This window comes from Xenopus tropicalis, chromosome 3, assembly GCF_000004195.4.
Source record: "Xenopus tropicalis strain Nigerian chromosome 3, UCB_Xtro_10.0, whole genome shotgun sequence".
Lineage (NCBI taxonomy): Eukaryota > Metazoa > Chordata > Amphibia > Anura > Pipidae > Xenopus > Xenopus tropicalis.
The window spans coordinates 5,913,186-5,939,986 of record NC_030679.2 but is presented as its reverse complement, the minus strand read 5'-3'; the positions used below and the strand labels follow the sequence as shown (position 1 = coordinate 5,939,986).

General features: G+C 49.1%; 1 protein-coding gene across 9 annotated transcripts in view; it reads right to left on the bottom strand.

Moving 5' to 3' along the window:
• The window catches only part of dgki (diacylglycerol kinase, iota), a 153,764-nt gene that overhangs the window by 82,680 nt on the left and 44,283 nt on the right, over window positions 1–26,801 (bottom strand). For 5 of the 9 annotated variants that reach the window (XM_031898538.1, XM_031898539.1, XM_031898540.1 and 2 more), the window contains exon 1: window positions 495–3,251. The exons of 2 other annotated variants lie outside the window; for them this stretch is intronic. In XM_031898538.1, the coding sequence (XP_031754398.1) occupies window positions 495–925 (431 nt within the window). In that variant the 5' untranslated portion in view covers window positions 926–3,251. Of the gene's footprint in view, window positions 1–494; window positions 3,252–26,801 lie in introns of those variants that run through there. 2 more of the 9 variants (XM_031898543.1, XM_031898544.1) reach the window with 1 other exon arrangement.

The following is a 26,801-nucleotide window of genomic DNA, read 5'->3' as shown; positions in this document are numbered from 1 at the left end:
TTCCCTTAGACAGTACAGTATGGGGGTACAGCTTATTGTGTGCCCAGAACATTCCTTCTATGTATATTTGTATTTATACATATGGGTAGGGGGTGCCATAGTGTTTCCCTTAGACAGTACAGTATGGGGGTACAGCTTATTGTGTGCCCAGAACATTCCTTCTGTGTATATTTGTATTTATACATATGGGTAGGGGGTGCCATAGTGTTTCCCTTAGACAGTACAGTATGGGGGTACAGCTTATTGTGTGCCCAGAACATTCCTTCTCTGTATATTTGTATTTATACATATGGGTAGGAGGTGCCATAGTGTTTCCCTTAGACAGTACAGTATGGGGGTACAGCTTATTGTGTGCCCAGAACATGCCTTCTGTGTATATTTGTATTTATACATATGGGTAGGGGCTGCCATACTGAGATACATTCCACTTACCAACTGTATATACTGTATGTACAGAACACATAGAATTAAATGCGTAAATGCTATAAACCTACCCAGACTCACTGTCTGAGCTGCTAGCACTAGATGAGGAACCGGATCCTTCTCCTGCCCCCCGGTCATTGGGCTGCGGCTCTATTTGGGGCTGAAACTTACGCTCCATCCATATCTCCCACAGTATCTCCTCCAGCATTCGGATCTGGGCAGACTTTACCGGGCGTCTCTTGGTGCCAATGACAGAAAAACGAGGGTTCACCCTGACTGGAGCCGTGCTGGATTTTCTCCTCTTCTCTGCATTTTTTCGCTTTGGGTAGATCTGAGCTGATGACCTCCGTTGGGTCCATAACTCCAGCGACGGGGCTCCAACTACTGACTTACGCCTGACTTTGGATGCGGTTATGCTCAGTCGCCTGTCTGCATTAGCTGGACCCGACTTACAGAAGTGACGATGGAAAAAGCCCTCCATGTTATAGACAGGGTAGAACATATGACATCAAGGGAATATATGGACCTTCTGGTTGAGTAAATCTCCTGACTTGTGTGGCCATATAGTTCCTGCCTTGTAAAATTGAAAAGATGTAGATCAAAAAATGTTGTAGGCCTTGGGTTGGTATAGATCCTCTGATGGCATTGATGCCAAGACACTGTAGGTCCTGGTGTGATGTAGGTCCTGAGGTGCTGTAGGTCCTTGGGTACTGTAGGTCCTGAGGTGCTGTAGGTCCTGGGGTGCTGTAGATCCTGAGGTGCTATAGGTCCTGAGGTGCTGTAGGTCCTGGGGTGCTGTAGGTCCTGAGGTGCTATAGGTCCTGAGATGCTGTAGGTCCTGGGGTGCTGTAGGTCCTGAGGTGCTATAGATCCTGAGGTGCTGTAGGTCCTGGGGTGCTGTAGGTCCTGAGGTGCTGTAGGTCCTGGAGTGCTGTAGGTCCTGGAGTGCTGTAGGTCCTGGGGTGCTGTAGGTCCTGGAGTGCTGTAGGTCCTGGGGTGCTGTAGGTCCTGGGGTGCTGTAGGTCCTGAGGTGCTGTAGGTCCTGGGGTGCTGTAGGTCCTGAGGTGCTGTAGGTCCTGGAGTGCTGTAGGTCCTGGGGTGCTGTAGGTCCTGAGGTGCTGTATGTCCTGGGGTGCTGTAGGTCCTAGGGTGCTGTAGGTCCTGAGGTGCTGTAGGCCCTGGGGTGCTGTAGGTCCTGAGGTGCTATAGGTCCTGAGGTGCTGTAGGTCCTGAGGTGCTGTAGGTCCTGGGGTGCTGTAGGTCCTGGGGTGCTGTAGGTCCTGAGGTGCTGTAGGTCCTGGAGTGCTGTAGGTCCTGGAGTGCTGTAGGTCCTGGGGTGCTGTAGGTCCTGAGGTGCTGTAGGTCCTGGGGTGCTGTAGGTCCGTGTTGGTGACTGTTTTTGGTTGTTGTAGGTTCAGTGATGGTGTTGGATTTGGGATGGTGTTTTCTTTAGATTGGTAGAGAGTCTGAGATGGTGCAAGTCCTGTGAGGCAGTAGGTTCTGGGATGATGCAGATCCTGAGATGGTGCAGATCTTTGCTTGGTATTGATCCTATGATGGCATCGATGGTGAGAGTGTAGGTCCTGAGGTGCTTGGAGGTCTTGTGTTGGTCACTGTTTTAGGATGTTGAAGGTTCAATGATAGTGCTGGTTTTGGGATGGTGTTTGCCTTGCAAGTGCTGTGAGTCAATATGTTCTGGAATGGTCCTGATATGGAGATGGTGAAGATCCTGTCATGGTTTGGCTCCTGTGTAAGTATGAGAATTATGTAGGTAGTAGGTTCTGGGATGATGTAGATCCTGAGATGATGAAGACCATGTGATGGTTTGGATCCTGTGCTAGTGTAAATATGAGATTGATGTAGGTATGGTTAAAGTGTATATCCTACGATGAAATAAGTCTTGTTATGTTGTAGGTCCTATTATATTGTCTAATCTAGTCTAGTAATGCTGGAGGTCTTAAGATGGTTTTGGACCTGTGGTGGTGTAAGTAGGTCTTGGAATGGTATAGCTCCTGTGTGAGTGTAGATCCTATAATGATGTTGGTCTCAGGATGGTGTAGATTCTATAAAAAGTGTAAGTTCTGTGATATTGTAACTAGGTCTTTGCTAATGTGTAGGCCTAGGATTGTGTGCATCTTCTAATGCTGAAGGTCCTAAGGTGGTTTTGGGCTTGGGATGGTCTAGGTAGATCCTCGAAAAGTGTGAGTGTAGGTTCTATGTGAGTATAGGTCCTATGATGATGTTGGTCTTGGGGTGTTATAGTTCCTTAGATGCTGAATGTCCTAGGGTGGTGGAGGTCTTGAGATGCTGAAGGTCCTGTGGTGGCTTAGTTCCTAAGATGCTGAAGGTGATGTAGATGTTCAGGTTCAAGAAACCTTTACAAAGTCCAAGACCATGCTCAGGAATAACATGCTTGCACCCATCCCACGGCTCTGTACGTCACAAATGGATATTTTTCTATCCCTTTGAATCTACAAATTCCAAGCAAGACGTTGACTCAACGTCCGATATCCAGTACCCAGCGAGACAGCAAGTGAGTAACAAGTTCCCAGCGAGACAGCAAGTGAGTAACAAGTTCCCAGCGAGACAGCAAGTGAGTAACAAGTTCCCAGCGAGACAGCAAAGAAAGTTCTCCCCGTTGCACAGCCAATCAGTGGGCACAGAGAGGGGACAGAGCACCAGTATTTACGTGTCCTCGGCCGACTCGTGTTTACATTACAGTGAAATTGGGCCCCACCGCCTGGTCCCCGAGGAGGGACGGGAAAGTTATGAATTAAACAGATTGTTTCCAAATTTAAACTCAGCAGGAGCAGCGGCGGCAGAGTGATCCAGTTACTCACTAACCCACCCCCCTCAAACTTCTGCTTCGTTAACCCAAGAAAGAGGAAATGGGAGGAGCCACTGACGTGCAAAGTGAGAGCTGTCAGATCTTTGTGTGAAATCTCTTATCACTCGTTTGCAGAGAGTTCTCACGACTCCGCACTCGCTCTCGCAAAGCGTGACTCCCCACTCTGCTTTCTTTTTGGCTTCTAGCCCCACCTGTGGCTAAGACCCCACTGAAGGTCTCTCCCTAGCTGGCCTTCAAGCTGGGCTTTCAGGCGTATCTAGGAGGGCAAATGGACCATTTGCTGCAAATCTCTCCCCAACTGACCTTCAAGCTGGGCTTTCAGGGGTATCTAGGAGGTCAAGTGGCCATTCGCCCCAAATCTCTCCCTAACTGGCCTTCAAGCTGGGCTTTCAGGGGTATCTAGGAGGGCAAGTGGCCATTCGCCCCAAATCTCTCCCCAACTGGCCTTCAAGCTGGGCTTTCAGGCGTATCTAGGAGGGCAAGTGGCCATTCGCCCCAAATCTCTCCCCAACTGGCCTTCAAGCTGGGCTTTCAGGGGTATCTAGGAGGGCAAGTGGCCATTCGCCCCAAATCTCTCCCTAACTGGCCTTCAAGCTGGGCTTTCAGGGGTATCTAGGAGGTCAAGTGGCCATTCGCCCCAAATCTCTCCCTAACTGGCCTTCAAGCTGGGCTTTCAGGGGTATCTAGGAGGGCAAGTGGCCATTCGCCCCAAATCTCTCCCCAACTGGCCTTCAAGCTGGGCTTTCAGGCGTATCTAGGAGGGCAAGTGGCCATTCGCCCCAAATCTCTCCCCAACTGGCCTTCAAGCTGGGCTTTCAGGGGTATCTAGGAGGGCAAGTGGCCATTCGCCCCAAATCTCTCCCTAACTGGCCTTCAAGCTGGGGCTTTCAGGGGTATCTAGGAGGTCAAGTGGCCATTCGCCCCAAATCTCTCCCTAACTGGCCTTCAAGCTGGGCTTTCAGGGGTATCTAGGAGGGCAAGTGGCCATTCGCCCCAAATCTCTCCCTAACTGGCCTTCAAGCTGGATTTCAGGGGTATCTAGGAGGGCAAGTGGCCATTCGCCCAAATCTCTCCCTAACTGGCCTTTAAGCTGGGCCTTCAGGGGTATCTAGGAGGGCAAGTGGCCATTCGCCCCAAATCTCTCCCTAACTGGCCTTCAAGCTGGGCTTTCAGGGGTATCTAGGAGGGCAAGTGGCCATTCGCCACAAATCTCTCCCCAACTGGCCTTCAAGCTGGGCTTTCAGGGGTATCTAGGAGGGCAAGTGGCCATTCGCCCCAAATCTCTCCCTAACTGGCCTTCAAGCTGGGCTTTCAGGGGTATCTAGGAGGGCAAGTGGCCATTCGCCCCAAATCTCTCCCTAACTGGCCTTCAAGCTGGGCTTTCAGGGGTATCTAGGAGGGCAAGTGGCCATTCGCCCCAAATCTCTCCCTAACTGGCCTTCAAGCTGGGCTTTCAGGGGTATCTAGGAGGGCAAGTGGCCATTCGCCCCAAATTTCTCCCTAACTGGCCTTCAAGCTGGGCTTTCAGGGGTATCTAGGAGGGAAAGTGGCCATTTGCCTCAAATCTCTCCCTAACTGGCCTTCAAGCTGGGCTTTCAGGGGTATCTAGGAGGGCAAGTGGCCATTCGCCCCACATCTCTCCCTAACTGGCCTTCAAGCTGGGCTTTCAGGGGTATCTAGGAGGGCAAGTGGCCACACTAAGGATAACGATAGAAACACATAGGTGCAAGAACCACTAACCATCTCCAGTCTGCAAACCCCCAGCTGTCACCCCCAGCTGTCACTTGACTGGCTGTCAGGGGAAAACATCTGGATGTTCGTCAGCAATTAGTATTCACTATTCTATGGGAATCAGCGCGGGGCCCTCTGTGGGTTCTGTTAATCCATAAAACCCCACATGCTGCCCCCAATGTTTCTTTGCTCCTTACAGAACCATTCCCAGGATTCCTGACCCCCCCTTGGGACTGTATAATCCCCCTGAGTCTTCCTCATCTGCTGCATGTGACAGTCACTGCCCAATAGGCTCTTCCCTTCCCAGAATTCCTCACTCAAACTCTTATCCTTTATTTATATAGAGCTGACATATCCCGCAGCATGTACAGAGATTATACATTATTCCCATCAGCCCCTGCCCCAGTGGGCTTACAATCTAAGGTCCCTATCACATTCCCATCAGCCCCTGCCCCAGTGAGCTTACAATCTAAGGTCCCTATCCCATTCCCATCAGCCCCTGCCCCAGTGAGCTTACAATCTAAGGTCCCCATCCCATTCCCATCAGTCCCTGCCCCAGTGAGCTTACAATCTAAGGTCCCTATCCCATTCCCATCAGTCCCTGCCCCAGTGAGCTTACAATCTAAGGTCCCTATCACATTCCCATCAGTCCCTGCCCCAGTGAGCTTACAATCTAAGGTCGCTATCCCATTCCCATCAGCCCCTGCCCCAGTGATCTTACAATCTAAGGTCCCTATCCCATTCCCATCAGCCCCTGCCCCAGTGAGCTTACAATCTAAGGTCCCTATCCCATTCCCATCAGTCCCTGCCCCAGTGAGCTTACAATCTAAGGTCCCTATCACATTCCCATCAGTCCCTGCCCCAGTGAGCTTACAATCTAAGGTCCCTATCCCATTCCCATCAGTCCCTGCCCCAGTGAGCTTAAAATCTAAGGTCCCTATCCCATTCCCATCAGTCCCTGCCCCAGTGAGCTTACAATCTAAGGTCCCTATCACATTCCCATCAGTCCCTGCCCCAGTGAGCTTACAATCTAAGGCCCCTATCACATTCCCATCAGTCCCTGCCCCAGTGAGCTTACAATCTAAGGTCCCTATCCCATTCCCATCAGTCCCTGCCCCAGTGAGCTTACAATCTAAGGCCCCTATCACATTCCCATCAGTCCCTGCCCCAGTGAGCTTACAATCTAAGGCCCCTATCACATTCCCATCAGTTCCTGCCCCAGTGAGCTTACAATCTAAGGTCCCTATCCCATTCCCATCAGTCCCTGCCCCAGTGAGCTTACAATCTAAGGTCCCTATCCCATTCCTATCAGTCCCTGCCCCAGTGAGCTTACAGTTTAACTCTCTATCCCATTCACACACACTGGGGTTAGTTCTTACAGCAGCCAATGAAAAGCTATCAAACAGGCTTTGACTTTGATAACGAAAAAAACAACTTTATCTGCAAATTAACAAACAGAAAACCACAGATTATCCTAAAATCAGTATTTTAGCTAGAATTTTGCAGAATATATAATGCAAAGCATTTCCGGCCCTATTGGGTCTGCTGCAGTGTTTCTTGTAGCTGTTATACTGCATTTTGCAAGCACAGTTCTGGTATATGGGGGAAGACATTTTTGATCGCGCTCCTCACTGTCTGCAGCGATGTTGTCGCAGCAAATTGTCTCCCATGCAGCTTGAAGTTTAGCTTAATTCCAACAAAGAATAAAATCCAATATCCTTCACATTATGGCTGATATATCTAATATTCAGAATCATAACCCCGCCCCTGAGGAACTGGTCTTAGCGGAAAGTGGGCGGGACAGGGTTGTGTTTAGTTATTTGGTTATAACTAGGGCCATGTATAGTTAGCACATAGCCTTTCTCACCCCAACTTGGGCCACGCCCATGATGTATATGGCCACGCCCAGTTATATACAGACACGCCCATGAACCACCCAAAGCCCCACCCTTTCGTCAGTAAGCCAAACCCCCATTTAAGGATCCCATGTTTCAGGACTGTCCAGTTTAACCCAATCAATCCTACCATGCTCCAGGATGATAACTAATCCTAAAGGTTAACTTTCCCTTTACATAGGGGCGGGGCCCGGCGTCGCACTACAGCGGAACAGACTCGGGAATTGAAACGTTAAATCCTCAGTTAATTCCGCCGCTCAGCGTGGGATCAGCTACTCCCGGCGCAGAAAAGCAATTTTCTCATTATAAAAAGCCAGAACATAATAATCCAGTAACTCGGCCCAATTCATCGGGGGGTTTTGCAGGCAAATTAAAAAGAAACAGGAAATGAACTGATATTTAGCAAAAAAAAAATACATTTATCAAAGAGGAACTGAGATTATTTCAGCAGTGACACCCACGGCATCCAGTGTACCCGGTGAGTGAGGTGCTCCCATTCAAACTAGCCATCTACCCTACTGGCAATCTAGTCCTACTCTTGCCATTTAGCCCTTCTACTGGTCTAATATTACCATCCCGCCCTGCGGCTCCACCTTGTTCTACTGTCTCCATCTTGCCCTACTTTCTCAATCCTGCCCTACTGTCCCCATCTTGTCCTACTGTCTCCATCTTGTTCTGCTGTCTCCATCTTGCCCTACTGTCTCCATCTTGATCTGCTGTCTCCATCTTGCCCTACTGTCTCCATCTTGATCTACTGTCTCCATCTTGCCCTACTGTCTCCATCTTGCCCTACTGTCTCCATCTTGCCCTACTGTCTCCATCTTGATCTGCTGTCTCCATCTTGCCCTACTGTCTCCATCTTGCCCTACTGTCTCCATCTTGATCTGCTGTCTCCATCTTGCCCTACTGTCTCCATCTTGCTCTACTGTCTCCATCTTGCCCTACTGTCTCCATCTTGATCTGCTGTCTCCATCTTGCCCTACTGTCTCCATCTTGCTCTACTGTCTCCATCTTGCCCTATTGTCTCCATCTTGCCCTACTGACTCAATCTTGCCCTACTGACTCCATCTTGCCCTACTGACTCCATCTTGCCCTACTGTCTCCATCTTGCCCTACTGTCTCCATGTTGCCCTATTGTCTCCATCTTGTTCTGCTGTCTCCATCTTGCCCTACTGTCTCCATCTTGCCCTACTGTCTCCATCTTGCCCTATTGTCTCCATCTTGATCTGCTGTCTCCTTCTTGCCCTACTGTCTCCATCTTGCCCTACTGTCTCCATCTTGATCTGCTGTCTCCTTCTTGCCCTATTGTCTCCATCTTGCCCTATTGTCTCCATCTTGCCCTACTGACTCAATCTTGCCCTACTGACTCCATCTTGCCCTACTGTCTCCATCTTGCCCTATTGTCTCCATCTTGCTCTTCTGTCTCCATCTTGCCCTTTTGTCTCCATCTTGCCCTACTTTCTACAAATTGCCCTACTGTCTCCATCTTGCTCTACTGTCTCCATCTTGCCCTTTTGTCTCCATCTTGCCATACTGTCTCCATCTTGTCCTACTGTCCTCCATCTTGCCCTACTGTCTCCATCTTGCCCTACTGTCTCCATCTTGCCCTACCATCCCCATCTTGTCCTACTGTCTCCATCTTTCCCTACTGTCTCCATCTTGCCCTACTGTCTCCATCTTGTCCTATCTGTCTCCATTTTGTCCTACTGTCTCCATCTTGTCCTACTGTCCTCCATTTGTCCTACTGTCTCCATCTTGCCCTACCATCCCCATCTTGTCCTACTGTCTCCATCTTCCCTACTGTCTCCATCTTGCCCTACTGTCTCCATCTTGTCCTACTGTCTCCATTTTGTCCTACTGTCTCCATCTTGCCCTACTGTCTCCATCTTGCCCTACTGTCTCCATCTTGCCCTACTGTCTCCATCTTGTCCTACTGTCTCCATTTTGTCCTACTGTCTCCATCTTGCCCTACTGTCTCCATCTTGCCCTACTGTCTCCATCTTGTCCTACTGTCTCCATTTTGTCCTACTGTCTCCATCTTGCCCTACTGTCTCCATCTTCCCCTACTGTCTCCATCTTGCCCTACTGTCTCCATCTTGCCTACTGTCTCCATCTTGCCCTACTGTCTCCATCTGTCCTACTGTCTCCATTTTGTCCTACTGTCTCCATCTTGCCCTACTGTCTCCATCTTGCCCTACTGTCTCCATTTTGTCCTACTGTCTCCATTTTGTCCTACTGTCTCCATCTTGCCCTACTGTCTCCATCTTGCCCTACTGTCTCCATCTTGTCCTACTGTCTCCATTTTGTCCTACTGTCTCCATCTTGCCCCTACTGTCCCCATCTTGCCCTACTGTCCCCATCTTGCCCTACTGTCTCCATCTTGTCCTACTGTCCCCATCTTGCCCTACTGTCTCCATCTTGCCCTACTGTCCCCATCTTGCCCTACTGTCCCCATCTTGCCCTACTGTCCCATCTTGCCCTACTGTCTCCATCTTGCCCTACTGTCTCCATCTTGCCCTACTGTCCCCATCTTGCCCTACTGTCTCCATCTTGCCCTACTGTCCCCATCTTGCCCTACTGTCTCCATCTTGCCCTACTGTCTCCATCTTGCCCTACTGTCTCCATCTTGCCCCTACTGTCTCCATCTTGCCCTACTGTCCCCATCTTGCCCTACTGTCTCCATCTTGCCCTACTGCTCTCCATCTTGCCCTACTGTCTCCATCTTGCGTCCCTACTGTCTCTATCTCCCTACTGCTCATCTTGCCCTACGTCTCCATCTTGCCCTACTGTCTCCATCTTCCCTACTGTCCCATCTTGCCCTACTGTCTCCATCTTGCCCTACTGTCTCCATCTTGCCCTACTGTCTCCATCTTCCTACTGCTCCATCTTGCCTACTGTCCCACTGTCCTCTTGTCTTCTTGCCCTCTGTCTTGCCCTACTGTCTCCATGCCCCTACTGTCCCCATCTTGCCCTACTTGATCTTGCCCTACTGTCTTGCCCTACTGTCTGTGCCCTACTGTCAATCTTGCCCTACTGTCTCCATCTTGCCCTAGTCTCTATCTTGCCCTAATCTACTGTCCCCATCTTTCTTTTCTGGCATCTTGACCTGTGAGACCCAAACCATCTAGCCTTCCAATGTATCTGGTTTCTGGGGTCAGTGCCAGGGTCCCATCACCTTGGCCAGAACCTTGAACCCCAGACTTAACAACACTGACATGATGGTTCTGCCATCGACGTACATTCTACAGCACTGAAAGGGTTAAGAAAAAACTATTGGAAAGTGAAGCAAATTGTTCGGGTAAATGTGCAATTCTATTGGCTGATGGCAGGGGGCCCCCTTTGCCTGGGATTCAGATGGAACAGAGACTGCGGCGAGTAGGGCACGTGCCAGCTACAGGCAGTGGAAATGTAAATATTCCAGTGGGTTGTGCCGTATTTACCTAGTCGAGTCCTCGGCAGGGGCAGCAGTGTTGCGCCAAGGTCACAGCGGCAAACGCAGAAATTAAAGGGGAAGACGCTTAACCATTAACCTTTTATGTGCCAAAGGCCAGGGAATCTATGGCAACCCCTCTAATTCCAGCTGCGCTTGTGGCTGCTAAAGCGAAATGTGTTTCTGATCCGCAAAATAAATCTTTCCCCGTCCCTGAGATATTCCCTCTCCCACATTCTCCTGCTCCCATCTCTCTTAGCGCCACCCTTTCCTTGCCAGCGAAACGCCATTGTATTTATATGTGCTCCTAGTGCTGCGTTATATCAGTCTCTATTGCTCAGCTCCTTCCCTTCTCAGCCATCATTTTAAGGTGACGTCTCTGCTATTGAAAGTATGTTGAGCAAAATGGAAATAAAATAGGCCAGTGACACAAGGGACATTTTTTGTTTTTTGTGACATAAAGGGTAACAAAATGGCTAAATCCCACATATAAAAATTTATTTATACCTACTATCCCACTGCTACTATAGGCACCATCTCTCCCTACTATACCTGCTATCCCACAGCCCCAGTCCCTTCCCAGAGGCTATTATCCCCCCACTGCTACTATAGGCACCATCTCTCCCTACTATACCTGCTATCCCACAGCCCCAGTCCCTTCCCAGAGGCTATTATCCCCCCACTGCTACTATAGGCACCATCTCTCCCTACTATACCTGCTATCCCACAGCCCCCAGTCCCTTCCCAGAGGCTATTATCCCCCACTGCCTACTATACGGCATCCATCTCCTCCCTACTATACCTGCTATCCCCACAGCCCCAGTCCCTTCCCAGAGGCTATTATCCCCCACTGCTACTATAGGCACCATCTCTCCCTACTATACCTGCTATCCCACAGCCCAGTCCCTTCCCAGAGGCTATTATCCCCCACTGCTACTATAGGCACTATCTCTCCCTACTATACCTGCTATCCCACAGCCCAGTCCCTTCCAGAGGCTATTATCCTCCCATTGCTACTATAGGCACCATCTCTTCCCTACTATACCTGCTATCCACAGCCCAGTCCCTTCCCAGAGGCTATTATCCCCCCACTGCTACTATAGGCACCAATCTCTCCCTACTATACCTGCTATCCCACAGCCCCAGTCCCTTCCCAGAGGCTATTATCCCCCCACTGCTACTATAGGCACCATCTCTCCCTACTATACCTGCTATCCCACAGCCACAGTCCCTTCCCAGAGGCTATTATCCCCCACTGTTACTATAGGCACCATCTCTCCCTACTATTCCCAGTATTCGCTGTTCCCGGTACCGGCAGTAAATGCTCTTTTGGCACAGACAAGTGCCGCCTTCCCAATCGTACATATAAAATATAGATATTAATTGAGTTTATGAGGCAATCGATTTGATGGCTTGCTGGTATTAGGCAGCTATATATAGCCCCGGCGCTGATACATATATAAATAAGTTAACTGAAAGTAGGAGGTAAACAGAAAGCCTGTTCCCCCCCACCCACCCCACCACCTTGTCCATTACCCGCTGTTTCCGTGGAAACGAGGCCTAACTCCCAAACATGGATGACATTAATGATTAGGTGCCTAGATCTGTACAAAGCAGGGTAGGAATTAAATTACACGCTAGTCTCAGCGTGTCAGCGATGGACAGGCCCCCCCTAATGCGATCCTGGGGGGGGGGGTCTGTTTAACAGCAGCTCCTGTATCACTAGCTACTGTTTAAAGGGGAACTTCACCCATAAGCTATTTTTTTCTTGTTCTCCTAATGAAAAAAGAAGTCATTCTAATGTACTTCCCAATAACCATTTATTCCTTCATTTTCTTTCTATGGGACTGAGATTTAAACCCAGAAACACTTGTGGCCCTTGCGCCATCTACTGGGCCAATACCCCACTCACAGCAGGTCTGGCAGGATGGACAGTATGGAGCAACCTTATTTCTGTGCCCTGTACTAAGCACAATTCAGCAGGAACAGTCCCCTAAGTTTGCTCATAGCCTGTACAGAGAGATACCATAAAACTATGGCACATAGGGATTCCCCTGTACTAAGCACAATTCAGCAGGAACAGCCCCCTAAGTTTGCCCATAGCCTTTACAGAGAGATACCATAAAACTATGGCACATAGGGATTCCCCTGTACTAAGCACAATTCAGCAGGAACAGCCCCCTAAGTTTGCCCATAGCCTGTACAGAGAGATACCATAAAACTATGGCACATAGGGATTCCCTGTACTAAGCACAATTCAGCAGGAACAGCCCCCTAAGTTTGCTCATAGCCTGTACAGAGAGATACCATAAAACTATGGCACATAGGGATTCCCCCGTACTAAGCACAATTCAGCAGGAACAGCCCCCTAAGTTTGCTCATAGCCTGTACAGAGAGATACCATAAAACTATGGCACATAGGGATTCCCTGTACTAAGCACAATTCAGCAGGAACAGCCCCCTAAGTTTGCCCATAGCCTGTACAGAGAGATACCATAAAACTATGGCACAAGGATTCCCCCGTACTAAGCACAATCAGCAGGAACAGCCCCCTAAGTTTGCCCATAGCCTGTACAGAGAGATACCATAAAACTATGGCACATAGGGGATTCCCCTGTACTAAGCACAATTCAGCAGGAACAGCCCCCTAAGTTTGCCCATAGCCTGTACAGAGAGATACCATAAAACTATGGCACATAGGGATTCCCCTGTACTAAGCACAATTCAGCAGGAACAGCCCCCTAAGTTGCTCATAGCCTGTACAGAGAGATACCATAAAACTATGGCACATAGGGATTCCCCCGTACTAAGCACAATTCAGCAGGAACAGCCCCCTAAGTTTGCTCATAGCCTGTACAGAGAGATACCATAAAAACTATGGCACATAGGGATTCCCCTGTACTAAGCACAATTCAGCAGGAACAGCCCCCTAAGTTTGCCCATAGCCTGTACAGAGAGATACCATAAAAACTATGGCACATAGGGATTCCCCCGTACTAAGCACAATTCAGCAGGAACAGCCCCCTAAGTTTGCCCATAGCCTGTACAGAGAGATACCATAAAACTATGGCACATAGGGATTCCCCTGTACTAAGCACAATTCAGCAGGAACAGCCCCCTAAGTTTGCCCATAGCCTGTACAGAGAGATACCATAAAACTATGGCACATAGGGATTCCCCTGTACTAAGCACAATTCAGCAGGAACAGCCCCCTAAGTTTGCTCATAGCCTGTACAGAGAGATACCATAAAACTATGGCACATAGGGATTCCCCTGTACTAAGCACAATTCAGCAGGAACATATGAGGGTATATAAGGGATTCTGTAGTGGAATCCATCATGTATCAAATTCCTAAATTATACTTTAACCCACTCAATGTACATTTGTAAAGAAAAAAGGAAACAAGAAGTAATTGAGCAGTTTAATGTGAAATATTATCACTAAATGAATCCACAGCAAATAAAGATTTTATCCACAATGTAATGGGTCATGGAAAAACATCACTAATTATTTTATAAATATACAGAGCTGGAGAATGACACAGGAATTTTTGATGTGGTTATAGTAAGGGAACAGCAACATATATTACTCAGCGAAACCATTGTTTGCTCCTCTCCTGTGTCTCTATTAGCATCTCCAAATAACCCCAAATCAATACTTGCATCTCAAAGTACAAGCAAATATTGGTTTAAAACATTCACTAATTATAGGCACCATCTCTCCCTACTATACCTGCTATCCCACAGCCCCAGTCCCTTCCCAGAGGCTATTATCCCCCCACTGCTACTATAGGCACCATCTCTCCCTACTATACCTGCTATCCCACAGCCCCAGTCCCTTCCCAGAGGCTATTATCCCCCCACTGCTACTATAGGCACCATCTCTCCCTACTATACCTGCTATCCCACAGCCCAGTCCCTTCCCAGAGGCTATTATCCCCCCACTGCTACTATAGGCACCATCTCTCCCTACTATACCTGCTATCCCACAGCCCCAGTCCCTTCCCAGAGGCTATTATCCCCCCACTGCTACTATAGGCACCATCTCTCCCTACTATACCTGCTATCCCACAGCCCCAGTCCCTTCCCAGAGGCTATTATCCCCCACTGCTACTATAGGCACCATCTCTCCCTACTATACCTGCTATCCCACAGCCCCAGTCCCTTCCCAGAGGCTATTATCCCCCACTGCTACTATAGGCACCATCTCTCCCTACTATACCTGCTATCCCACAGCCCCAGTCCCTTCCCAGAGGCTATTATCCCACTGCTACTATAGGCACCATCTCTCCCTACTATACCTGCTATCCCACAGCCCCAGTCCCTTCCCAGAGGCTATTATCCCACTGCTACTATAGGCACCATCTCTCTACTATACCTGCTATCCCACAGCCCCAGTCCCTTCCCAGAGGCTATTATCCCCCCACTGCTACTATAGGCACCATCTCTCCCTACTATACCTGCTATCCCACAGCCCCAGTCCCTTCCCAGAGGCTATTATCCCCCCCCACTGCTACTATAGGCACCATCTCTCCCTACTATACCTGCTATCCCACAGCCCCAGTCCCTTCCCAGAGGCTATTATCCCCCCACTGCTACTATAGGCACCATCTCTCCTACTATACCTGCTATCCCACAGCCCCAGTCCCTTCCAGAGCTATTATCCCCCCACTGCTACTATAGGCACCATCTCTCCCTACTATACCTGCTACCCCACAGCCCCAGTCCCTTCCCAGAGGCTATTATCCCCCAAGAGATTTCATAGGCAAGGTCGTTATGGAACAGCCCGTTTCACCTCGCTTCTCCCCTATACAGATGGCTCTTCCCTAACCTGCCCTTCCATTGGTTCCCTCCTGTGTCAGCTTCTCTCTGTCAGTATTACAGGGGTGTGGGGCAGATTCTGCTGGCAAAATCATAATTGTATAATTGCCCCTACACCTGTCACCCCAGTGTGTTTCCCCCAACTCCTGTCTCCCCCAGTTGTCTTTTCCCCAACTCCTGTCTCCCCCAGTGTGTTACCCCCAACTCCTGTCTCCCCCGTGTCTTATCCCCAACTCCTGTCTCCCCAGTGTCTTATCCCCCAACTCCTGTCTCCCCCAGTGTGTTACCCCCAACTCCTGTCTCCCCCAGTGTGTTACCCCCAACTCCTATCTCCCCCAGTGTCTTATCCCCCAACTCCTGTCTCCCCCAGTGTCTTATCCCCCAACTCCTGTCTCCCCAGTGTGTTACCCCCAACTCCTGTCTCCCCCAGTGTGTTACCCCCCAACTCTGTCTCCCCCAGTGTTCTTATCCCCCAACTCCTATCTCCCCCAGTGTCTTATCCCCCAACTCCTGTCTCCCCCAGTGTCTTATCCCCAACTCCTGTCTCCCCAGTGTCTTATCCCCAATCCTGTCTCCCCCAGTGTCTTATCCCCAACTCCTGTCTCCCCCAGTGTGTTACCCCCAACTCCTGTCTCCCCCAGTGTCTTATCCCCAACTCCTGTCTCCCCGTGTCTTATCCCCAATCCTGTCTTCCCCCAGTGTGTTACCCCCACTCCTGTCCCCCAGTGTTCTTAGCCCCCAACTCCTGTCTCCCCCAGTGTGTTACCCCGAACTCCTGTCTCCCCCAGTGTCTTAGCCCCCAACTCCTGTCTCCCCAGTGTGTTACCCCCCAACTCCTGTCTCCCCCAGTGTCTTAGCCCCAACTCCTGTCTCCCCCAGTGTGTTACCCCCGAACTCCTGTCTCCCCCAGTGTGTTACCCCGAAAACTCCTGTCTCCCCCAGTGTGTTACCACCCGAACTCCTGTCTCCCCAGTGTCTTAGCCCCCACTCCTGTCTCCCCCGGTGTCTTATCCCCCAACCCCTCCCCCTGTCTCCCCCAGTGTCTTACCCCCGAACTCCTGTCTCCCCCAGTGTCTTAGCCCCCAACTCCTGTCTCCCCCGGTGTCTTATCCCCCAACTCCTGTCTCCCCCAGTGTCTTATCCCCCCAACTCCTGTCTCCCCCAGTGTCTTATACCCAACTCCTGTCTCCCCCAGTGTCTTATCCCCCAACTCCTGTCTCCCCCAATGCTTATCCCCCAACTCCTGTCTCCCCGGTGTCCTTATCCCCCAACTCCTGTCTCCCCCGGTGTCTTATCCCCCACTCCTGTCTCCCCGCGGTGTCTTATCCCCACAACTCCTGTCTCCCCCAGTGTCTTATCCCCCAACTCCTGTCTCCCCAGTGTCTTATCCCCCAACTCCTGTCTCCTCTCAGTGTCTTATCCCCAACTCCTGTCTCCCCAGTTGTGTCTTAGCCCCAACTCCTGTCTCCTCCAGTGTCTTATCCCCCAACTCCTGTCTCCCCCAGTGTCTTAGCCCCCAACTCCTGTCTCCCCCAGTGTCTTATCCCCAAACTCCTGTCTCCCCCGGTGTCTTATCCCCCAACTCCTTGTCTCCCCCAGTGTCTTAGCCCCCAACTCTGTCTCCCCGGTGTCTTATCCCCCAACTCCTGTCTCCCCCAGTGTCTTATACCCCAACTCCTGTTCCTCCAGTGTCTTATACCCCAACTCCTGTCTCCCCAGTGTCTTATACCCCAACTCCTGTCTCCTCCAGTGTCTTATCCCCAAACTCCTGTCTCCCCCAGTGTCTAATCCCCCAACTCCTGTCTCCCCCAATGCCTTATCCCCAACTCCTGTCTCCCCAGTGTCTTATCCCCCAACTCCTGTCTCCTCCAGTGTCTATACCCCAACTCTGTCTCCCCGGTGTCTTTCCCCAACTCCTGTCTCCCCCGGTGTCTTAATCCCCCAACTCCTGTTCTCCCCCAGTGTCTTTATCCCCCAACTCCTGTCTCCCCCGGTGTCTATACCCCAACTCCTGTCTCCCCCGGTGTTCTATCCCCCAACTCCTGTCTCCTCCAGTGTCTTATACCCAACTCCTGTCTCCTCCAGTGTCTTATCCCCCAACTCCTGTCTCCCCCGTGTCTTTATCCCCCAACTCCTGTCTCCCCGGTGTCTTATTCCCCAACTCCTGTCTCCCCCGGTGTCTATGCCCCCAACTCCTGTCTCCCCGGTGCTTATCCCCAACTCCTGTCTCCTCCAGTGTCTTATCCCCAACTCCTGTCTCCCCCAGTGTCTTATCCCCCAACTCCTGTCTCCCCGGTGTCCGGTGTCCTTATCCCCAACTCCTGTCTCCGCCCGGTGTCTTAATCCCCCAACTCCCTGTCTCCCCCAGTGTCTTATCCCCCAACTCTGTCTCCTCCAGTGTCTATATCCCCAATTCCTGTCTCCCCAGTGTCTTAATCCCCAACTCCTGTCTCCTCCCCAAGTGTCTTATCCCCCAATTCCTGTCTCCCCAGTGTCTATTCCCCACAGCCTGTCTCCCCCAGTGTCTTATACCCCCAAACTCCTGTCTCCCCCAGTGTCTTACCCCCAATTCCTGTCTCCCCAGTGTCTTATCCCCCAACTCCTGGTCTCCCCCAGTGTCTTATCGCCCAATCCCTGTCTCCCCCAGTGTCTTATCCCCAACCCTGTCTCCCCCAGTGTCTTATCCCCCAACTCCTGTCTCCCCAGTGTCTTATCCCCCACTCCCTGTCTCCCCAGTGTCTTATCCCCAACCCTGTCTCCCCCAGTGTCTTATCCCGCCAATCCTGTCTCCCCAGTGTCTTATCCCCAACGCCTGTCTCCCCCAGTGTCTTATCCCCCAACTGCCTGTCCCCCCAGTGTCTTATACCCCAACTCCTGTCTCCCCCAGTGTCTAATCCCCCAACTCCTGTCTCCCCCAGTGTCTTATCCCCCAACTCCTGTCTCCCCAATGCCTTATCCCCCAACTCCTGTTCCCCAGTGTCTTATCCCCCAACGCCTGTCCCCCCAGTGTCTTATCCCCAACTCCTGTCCTCCCCCAGTGTCTTACCCCCAACTCCTGTCTCCCCAGTGTCTTATCCACCAGCTTTCCCCCCTCATTCTTTTACTCATCAGCTCCCAACCCCCCACTGTTCTAGTCACAAGCTCCTGTCTCCATGGCGCTGCCATGGGGTGAGTTGAGCATGTTGCCTCAGGTGGCAGTGCCGCACAGGTTGCCAGGGATGGCAATAAGCCACTAGTAATGCAGTCCCCTACTCATCCCACTCATACGCCATTTTCCTGAGTGTGGCGGGGTTAGGGGGGCAGCATTGGGAATACTGGCCCTTGGGGTGGCCTGGGGTTCCAAAGCACCCCTGCCCCCAGCTTGTGCCCAGCAGCTCAGGCCTCCCTTTAGCAATCATATATCTCTATAAATCCCAGTCTGGAGAGAGCCTCAATAGCACGGCACTTTATTAAATCTCTTTTCACAGGTGTTTGGACTTCAAGACAATAAGATTCTGCATAATCTTCTGAAATCTAATTTGCTATTAGCTTTTCTAGAGCAATGGAGTCTGTTATTGGATCTCAACTCCTTGACCGGTTCTTGAGTTTCTAGGTCAGCTCCCTGTATAAGTGGGCCGCTGCCCTGGGCACACGTGATTGGTTGATCTATAGGCACCCACAGATACGTCTATGGCCTGAATAGAAATCCTATTTATATATATATATATCCTTTTCACTGTCGGGAATCTCCTTGTCATTAGGTGATTTAGCAGAGCAATTTCCCCGGCAAATTACTTATTGGCGCCAAGTTCTAAGTAGCGGCTTAAGCCGGGTTTGTTGGCACCGGGCGGGTAGGTGTTTTCCGCTCTTTCTCCCCATTACACTGATTATTACTTGGCTTTCTTCTCCGTAGAGCCGGTCGGGAGGGGTAGGAATCGTATCACTTGCATTCAGGCTTCTCTCAAACTGCCGCACAGTGGAAACCCAATTAAGGCCTTCATTGAGCTCCGAATGAACGTTCCCTCCACCTCCGCCCTTCCCGCCGGGCTCAGGGACGCGGCACAAGTCAAGTGGACTTAATGGTGGGGGGGTTCTTGTTTGTTTTGCATTTGGGAGTGGGAAGAGGTGAGTGGGAACCGGAACGAAGGGGAAATTCACTAAAGCGGCTATTAAGGAAATTAGGTGTAAAAAAAACAAATTCGTCAAAGTCTGGGGCTCCCTTCCGCTATGGCTAAACGACAATTAGATACAAACCCAAGTCTAGTGAGCTGCCAGGCTGGGCCCCCTTAGCCATAACTAGGTTACAGATATATAGAAACATTGGGGTAACAGTCACCCCGCTATAGTTCCAGGGGTACCCAGGGCACAAGCACTCACCCCAAATCCCCCCCTAACTGGCCTTCAGGCTGGGCCCCCTTAGCCCATAACAAGGTTACAGATATATAGAAACATTGGGGTAACAGTCACCCCGCTATAGTTCCAGGGGTACCCAGGGCACAAATAAGCACTCACCCCAAATCCCCCCCTAACTGGCCTTCAGGCTGGGCCCCTTAGCCCATAACAAGGTTACAGATATATAGAAACATTGGGGTAACAGTCACCCCGCTATAGTTCCAGGGGTACCCAGGGCACAAATAAGCACTCACCCCAAATCCCCCCCTAACTGGCCTTCAGGCTGGGCCCCCTTAGCCCATAACAAGGTTACAGATATATAGAAACATTGGGGTAACAGTCACCCCGCTATAGTTCCAGGGGTACCCAGGGCACAAATAAGCACTCACCCCCAAATCCCCCCTAACTGGCCTTCAGGCTGGGCCCCCTTAGCCCATAACAAGGTTACAGGTTCCTGGGCACGTCTCGCCCCCATGGCTTATTTGTGATTGGAGGAGCCGGTGGAAGGAGGGGGCGGAGGGAGACATGGATCACTTTTCCTCACTCAGTCAGGCAGGGACGGCGGGAGGAAGACGAGAGAGTCAAAGTCATTCAGAGCCACAGGACAACAACTTGCTCACTCATACAAACACTATTACCCCCCCTCCCTCCCCAAGTCCTGTCTGTTCTGTATTTACCCAGGCTCTGGGTCAGTCCAACAGCAATAACTGACCCCGTCATCTGGGGACGCGACAGGGCCGGCACCTGAGTGGGCCCCACAGGCAGCAATAACTGCATTTTTAGCAACAATAATGATATTTCATCATCAGACTTGGTCCAGATTTTATATCTGCTGCAGCCAACTGATTGGTTGGAATGAAATAATCATCGTTTAATTGTGTAATGAAATTCCTGCTCAAGCCAATTAGCCTGGAAACTATTTTATTTGCCTGCAAATGGCACCCCCTACCCATATGTATAAATACAAATATACAGAGAAGGAATGTTCTGGGCACACAATAAGCTGTACCCCCATACTGTACTGTCTAAGGGAAACACTATGGCACCTCCTACCCATATGTATAAATACAAATATACAGAGAAGGAATGTTCTGGGCACGCAATAAGCTGTACCCCCATACTGTACTGTCTAAGGGAAACACTATGGCACCCCCTACCCATATGTATAAATACAAATATACAGAGAAGGAATGTTCTGGGCACACAATAAGCTGTACCCCCATACTGTACTGTCTAAGGGAAACACTATTGGCACCCCCTACCCATATGTATAAATACAAATATACAGAGAAGGAATGTTCTGGGCACACAATAAGCTGTACCCCCATACTGTACTGTCTAAGGGAAACACTATGGCACCCCCTACCCATATGTATTAAATACAAATATACAGAGAAGGAATGTTCTGGGCACACAATAAGCTGTACCCCATACTGTACTGTCTAAGGGAAACACTATGGCACCCCCTACCCATATGTATAAATACAAATATACAGAGAAGGAATGTTCTGGGCACACAATAAGCTGTACCCCCATTACTGTACTGTCTAAGGGAAACACTATGGCACCCCCTACCCATTATGTATAAATACAATATACAGAGAAGGAATGTTCTGGGCACACAATAAGCTGTACCCCCATACTGTACTGTCTAAGGGAAAACACTATGGCACCCCTACCCATATGTATAAATACAAATATACAGAGAAGGAATGTTCTGGGCACACAATAAGCTGTACCCCCAATACTGTACTGTCTAAGGGAAACACTATGGCACCCCCTACCCATATGTATAAATACAAATATACAGAGAAGGAATGTTCTGGGCACACAGGAAGCAACAAGCACCCTCCTTATTGCCAATCCCAGCACTGGGCCATTCTCTCCCTCTCAGCTCAGAAACAAGTGACGTTGCCAAAAAGCCTATAAATAATTCATGTGACTGAAGTGGAAGTCGAGTTGTTCTCTCCCAATAACAAAACTGGAGCGGGCTTCTCGTATACACGCTGCTTAGAGATTGGCTTCTTACAAATTATACAATACACAGGCTCTAGAATATTCATATCAGGATTCGCCTCCATTACCCCGAAACGTTTAAACTTTTCTATTAACCAAGGCGGAAAGTATGCAAAGGCTCAGTTACCCTTGAATTGTTTATTATTGTCTCGTCTTAAATTAGGATACATTTCTGCTGGTTCTGACTCCTGATACAACTCCCCAATATCCATTCATCCCTCATTCTCACTGGGTTTATAGTTATGTGTAACTGTCACTGTGTCTGTCCCTTTCCCTTCTCTGCACTGCTTGGTTCTGACTCCTGATACAACTCCCCAATATCCATTCATCCCTCATTCTCACTGGGTTTATAGTTATGTGTAACTGTCACTGTGTCTGTCCCTTTCCCTTCCCTGCACTGCTGGTTCTGACTCCTGATACAACTCCCCAATATCCATTCATCCCTCATTCTCACTGGGTTTATAGTATTGTGTAACTGTCACTGTGTCTGTCCCTTTCCCTTCCCTGCACTGCTGGTTCTGACTCCTGATACAACTCCCCAATATCCATTCATCCCTCATTCTCACTGGGTTATAGTTATGTGTAACTGTCACTGGTGTCTGTCCCTTTCCTTCCCTGCACTGCTGGTTCTGACTCCTGATACAACCCCCAACCCATTCATTCCTCATTCTCACTGGGTTTATAGTTATGTGTAACTGTCACTGTGTCTGTCCCTTTCCCTTCTCTGCACTGCTGGTCTTGACTCCTGATACAACTCCCCAATATCCATTCATCCTCATTCTCACTGGGTTTATAGTTATGTGTAACTGTCACTGTGTCTGTCCCTTTCCCTTCCCTGCACTGCTGGTTCTGACTCCTGATACAACTCCCCAATATCCATTCATTCCTCATTCTAACTGGGTTTATAGTTATGTGTAACTGTCACTGTGTCTGTCCCTTTCCCTTCCCTGCACTGCTGGTTCTGACTCCTGATACAACTCCCAATATCCATTCATTCCTCATTCTCACTGGGTTTATAGTTATGTGTAACTGTCACTGTGTCTGTCCTTTCCCTTCCCTGCACTGCTGGTTCTGACTCCTGATACAACTCCCCAATATCCATTCATCCCTCATTCTCACTGGGTTTATAGTTATGTGTAATCGTCACTGTGTCTGTCCCTTTCCCTTCCCTGCACTGCTGGTTCTGACTCCTGATACAACTCCCCAATATCCATTCATTCCTCATTCTCACTGGTTTATAGTTATGTGTAACTGTCACTGGTTCTGTCCCTTTCCCTTCCCTGCACTGCTGGTTCTGACTCCTGATACAACTCCCCAATATCCATTCATTCCTCATTCTCACTGGGTTTATAGTTATGTGTAACTGTCACTGTGTCTGTCCTCTCCCTTCCCTGCACTGCTGGTTCTGACTCTGATACAACTCCCCAATATCCATTCATCCTCATTCTCACTGGGTTTATAGTTATGTGTAACTGTCACTGTGTCTGTCCCTTTCCCTTCCCTGCACTGCTGGTTCTGACTCCTGATACAACTCCCCAATATCCATTCATCCCTCATTCTCACTGGGTTTATAGTTATGTGTAACTGTCACTGTGTCTGTCCCTTTCCTTCCCTGCACTGCTGGTTCTGACTCCTGATACACTCCCAATACCCATTCATTCCTCCATTCTCACTGGGTTTATAGTTATGTGTAACTGTCACTGTGTCTGTCCTTTCCCTCCCTGCACTGTTGGTTCTGACTCCTGATACAACTCCCCAATATCCATTCATCCTCTTCTCACTGGGTTTATAGTTATGTGTAACTGTCACTGTGCCTGTCCCTTTCCCTTCCCTGCACTGCTGTTCTGACTCTGATACAACTCCCCAATACCCATTCATCCCTCATTCTCACTGGGTTTATAGTTATGTGTAACTGTCACTGTGTCTGTCCCTTTCCCTTCTTACACTGCTGGTTCTGACTCCTGATACAAATCCCCAATATCCATTCATTCCTCATTCTCACTGGGTTTATAGTTATGTGTAACTGTCACTGTGTCTGTCCCTTTCCCTTCCCTGCACTGTTGGTTCTGCTGACCCTGATACAACTCCCAATATCCATTCATTCCTCATTCTCACTGGGTTTAGTTATGTGTAACTGTCACTGTGTCTGTCCCTTTCCCTTCCCTGCACTGCTGGTTCTGACTCCTGATACAACTCCCCAATACCCATTCATCTCATTCTCACTGGGTTTATAGTTATGTGTAACTGTCACTGTGTCTGTCCCTTTCCCTTCCCTGCACTGCTGGTTCTGACTCCTGATACAACTCCCCAATACCATTCATTCCTCATTCTCACTGGGTTTATAGTTATGTGTAACTGTCACTGTGTCTGTCCCTTTCCCTTCCCTGCACTGTTGGTTCTGACTCCTGATACAACTCCCCAATATCCATTCATTCCTCATTCTCACTGGGTTTATAGTTATGTGTAACTGTCACTGTGCCTGTCCCTTTCCCTTCCCTGCACTGCTGTGTCTGACTCCTGATACACTCCCCAATACCCATTCATCCCTCATTCTCACTGGGTTATAGTTATGTGTAACTGTCACTGTGTCTGTCCCTTTCCCTTCCCTGCACTGCTGTTCTGACTCCTGATACAACTCCCCAATATCCATTCATTCCTCATTCTCACTGGGTTTATAGTTATGTGTAACTGTCACTGTGTCTGTCCCTTTCCCTTCCCTGCACTGCTGGTTCTGACTCCTGATACAACTCCCCAATACCCATTCATTCCTCATTCTCACTGGGTTTATAGTTATGTGTAACTGTCACTGTGTCTGTCCCTTTCCCTTCCCTGCACTGCTGGTTCTGACTCCTGATACAACTCCCCAATACCCATTCATTCCTCATTCTCACTGGGTTTATAGTTATGTGTAACTGTCACTGTGTTCTGTCCCTTTCCCTTCCCTGCACTGCTGGTTCTGACTCCTGATACAACTCCCCAATACCCATTCATTCCTCATTCTCACTGGGTTTATAGTTATGTGTAACTGTCACTGTGTCTGTCCTTTCCCTTCCCTGCACTGCTGGTTCTGACTCCTGATACAACTCCCCAATACCCATTCATTCCTCATTCTCACTGGGTTTATAGTTATGTGTAACTGTCACTGTGTCTGTCCCTTTCCCTTCCTGCACTGCGTTCTGACTCCTGATACAACTCCCAATATCCATTCATCCCTCATTCTCACTGGGTTATAGTTATGTGTAACTGTCACTGTGTCTGTCCCTTTCCCTTCTCTGCACTGCTGGTTCTGACTCCTGATACAACTCCCCAATATCCATTCATCCCTCATTCTCACTGGGTTTATAGTTATGTGTAACTGTCACTGTGTCTGTCCCTTTTCCTTCCCTGCACTGCTGGTTCTGACTCCTGATACAACTCCCCAATATCCATTCATTCCTCATTCTCACTGGGTTTATAGTTATGTGTAACTGTCACTGTGTCTGTCCCTTTCCCTTCCCTGCACTGCTGGTTCTGACTCCTGATACAACTCCCCAATATCCATCCATTCCCCATTCTCACTGGGTTTATAGTAGTGAGTAAATGATGGCAGCAGTATACATACAAACAGTACATGTGAGTGCCACGCAGGGAGGGAGAGTACATACGTGTGTGGCACCGTGTATCAGGAGAGAACACGCCAGTACTATCCCAACTCCCATCAGAACTTGGCTGGTACCAGGAAATGGGACACTAATCTTTATCCTCAGTGCCTCCCAAGCAATCTGGCACACACTGGTCACAGAGCATCCCCCCCCGCCCCTCCCCACTCCCCAGTAGAGGTGGGAGACAGGAGAGAAGGGCATTGGGGGAGGGGGGTGGCAGGGGGCTCAGTGGGTTCTTGGGAAGTGTGGAATATGCCAGGGGCACCTAGGAATGTGCCAGTGAGGGGAGGGGCGGTGGGGTGGAGCAAATAAACAGGCTGAGGTTTAGTGGCTTTACCTGAGCGGGGGGTAAGAGTTACATAGCAATCCCACTAAGCCTCTTTAGCCCGGGAATTGCCTGGATTGGGAATTTACTGCACCTCCATTGTGAAAATCCTATCTCTGTACTGTAATTTACTGTATCTCCCCCCCCGTCTCTTCCCCTACCCCCCCAGCTCTCCTTTAATTCTCTCCTCCTCTCTCTCTCTCTCTCTCCCTTATATGTCTCTATTACATTCTTCCTTCTCCATCACTTTCCTTCTCTCTATCTCCAGATATCTATCATCATACTATCCATCTATCTATCTATCATCTTATTTGTATGTATGTACCACTATGTATTCTATCTATCTTCTATCATCTGTGTACAGGTATAGGACCCATTATCCAGAATGCTCGGGACCAAGGGTATCCAGATAAGGGTCTTTCCGTAATTAGGATCTCAATACCTTAAATCTACTAAATCAATAAACATTAAATAACCCAATAGGGCTGTTCTGCCCCAATAAGGGGTAATTATATCTTAGTTGGGATCAAGTACAGGTACTGTTTTATTATTACAGAGAAAAGGGAATCATTAAAACCATGAAATAAACCCAATAGGGCTGTTTCTGCCCCAATAAGGGTAATTATATCTTAGTTGGGATCAAGTACAGGTACTGTTTTTATTATTATAGAGAAAAGGGAATCATTTAACCATTAAATAAACCAATAGGGCTGTTCTGCCCCAATAAGGGTAATTATATCTTAGTTGGGATCAAGTACAGGTACTGTTTTATATTACAGAGAAAGGGAATCATTTAACCATTAAATAAACCCAATAGGGCTGTTCTGCCCCAATAAGGGGTAATTATATCTTAGTTGGGATCAAGTACAGGTACTGTTTTATTATTACAGAGAAAAGGGAATCATTTAACCATTAAATAACCCAATAGGACTGTTCTGCCCCAATAAGGGGTAATTATATCTTAGTTGGGATCAAGTACAGGTACTGTTTTTATTACAGAGAAAAGGGAATCATTTAACCATGAAATAAACCCAATAGGGCTGTTCTGCCCCCAATAAGGGTAATTATATATCTTAGTTGGATCAAGTACAGGTACTGTTTTATTATTACAGAGAAAAGGGAATCATTTAACCATTAAATAAACCCAATAGGGCTGTTTGCCCCAATAAGGGGTAATTATATCTTAGTTGGGATCAAGTACAGGTACTGTTTATTATTACAGAGAAAAGGGAATCATTTAACCAATAAATAAACCCAATAGGGCTGTTCTGCCCCAATAGGGGTAATTATATCTTAGTGA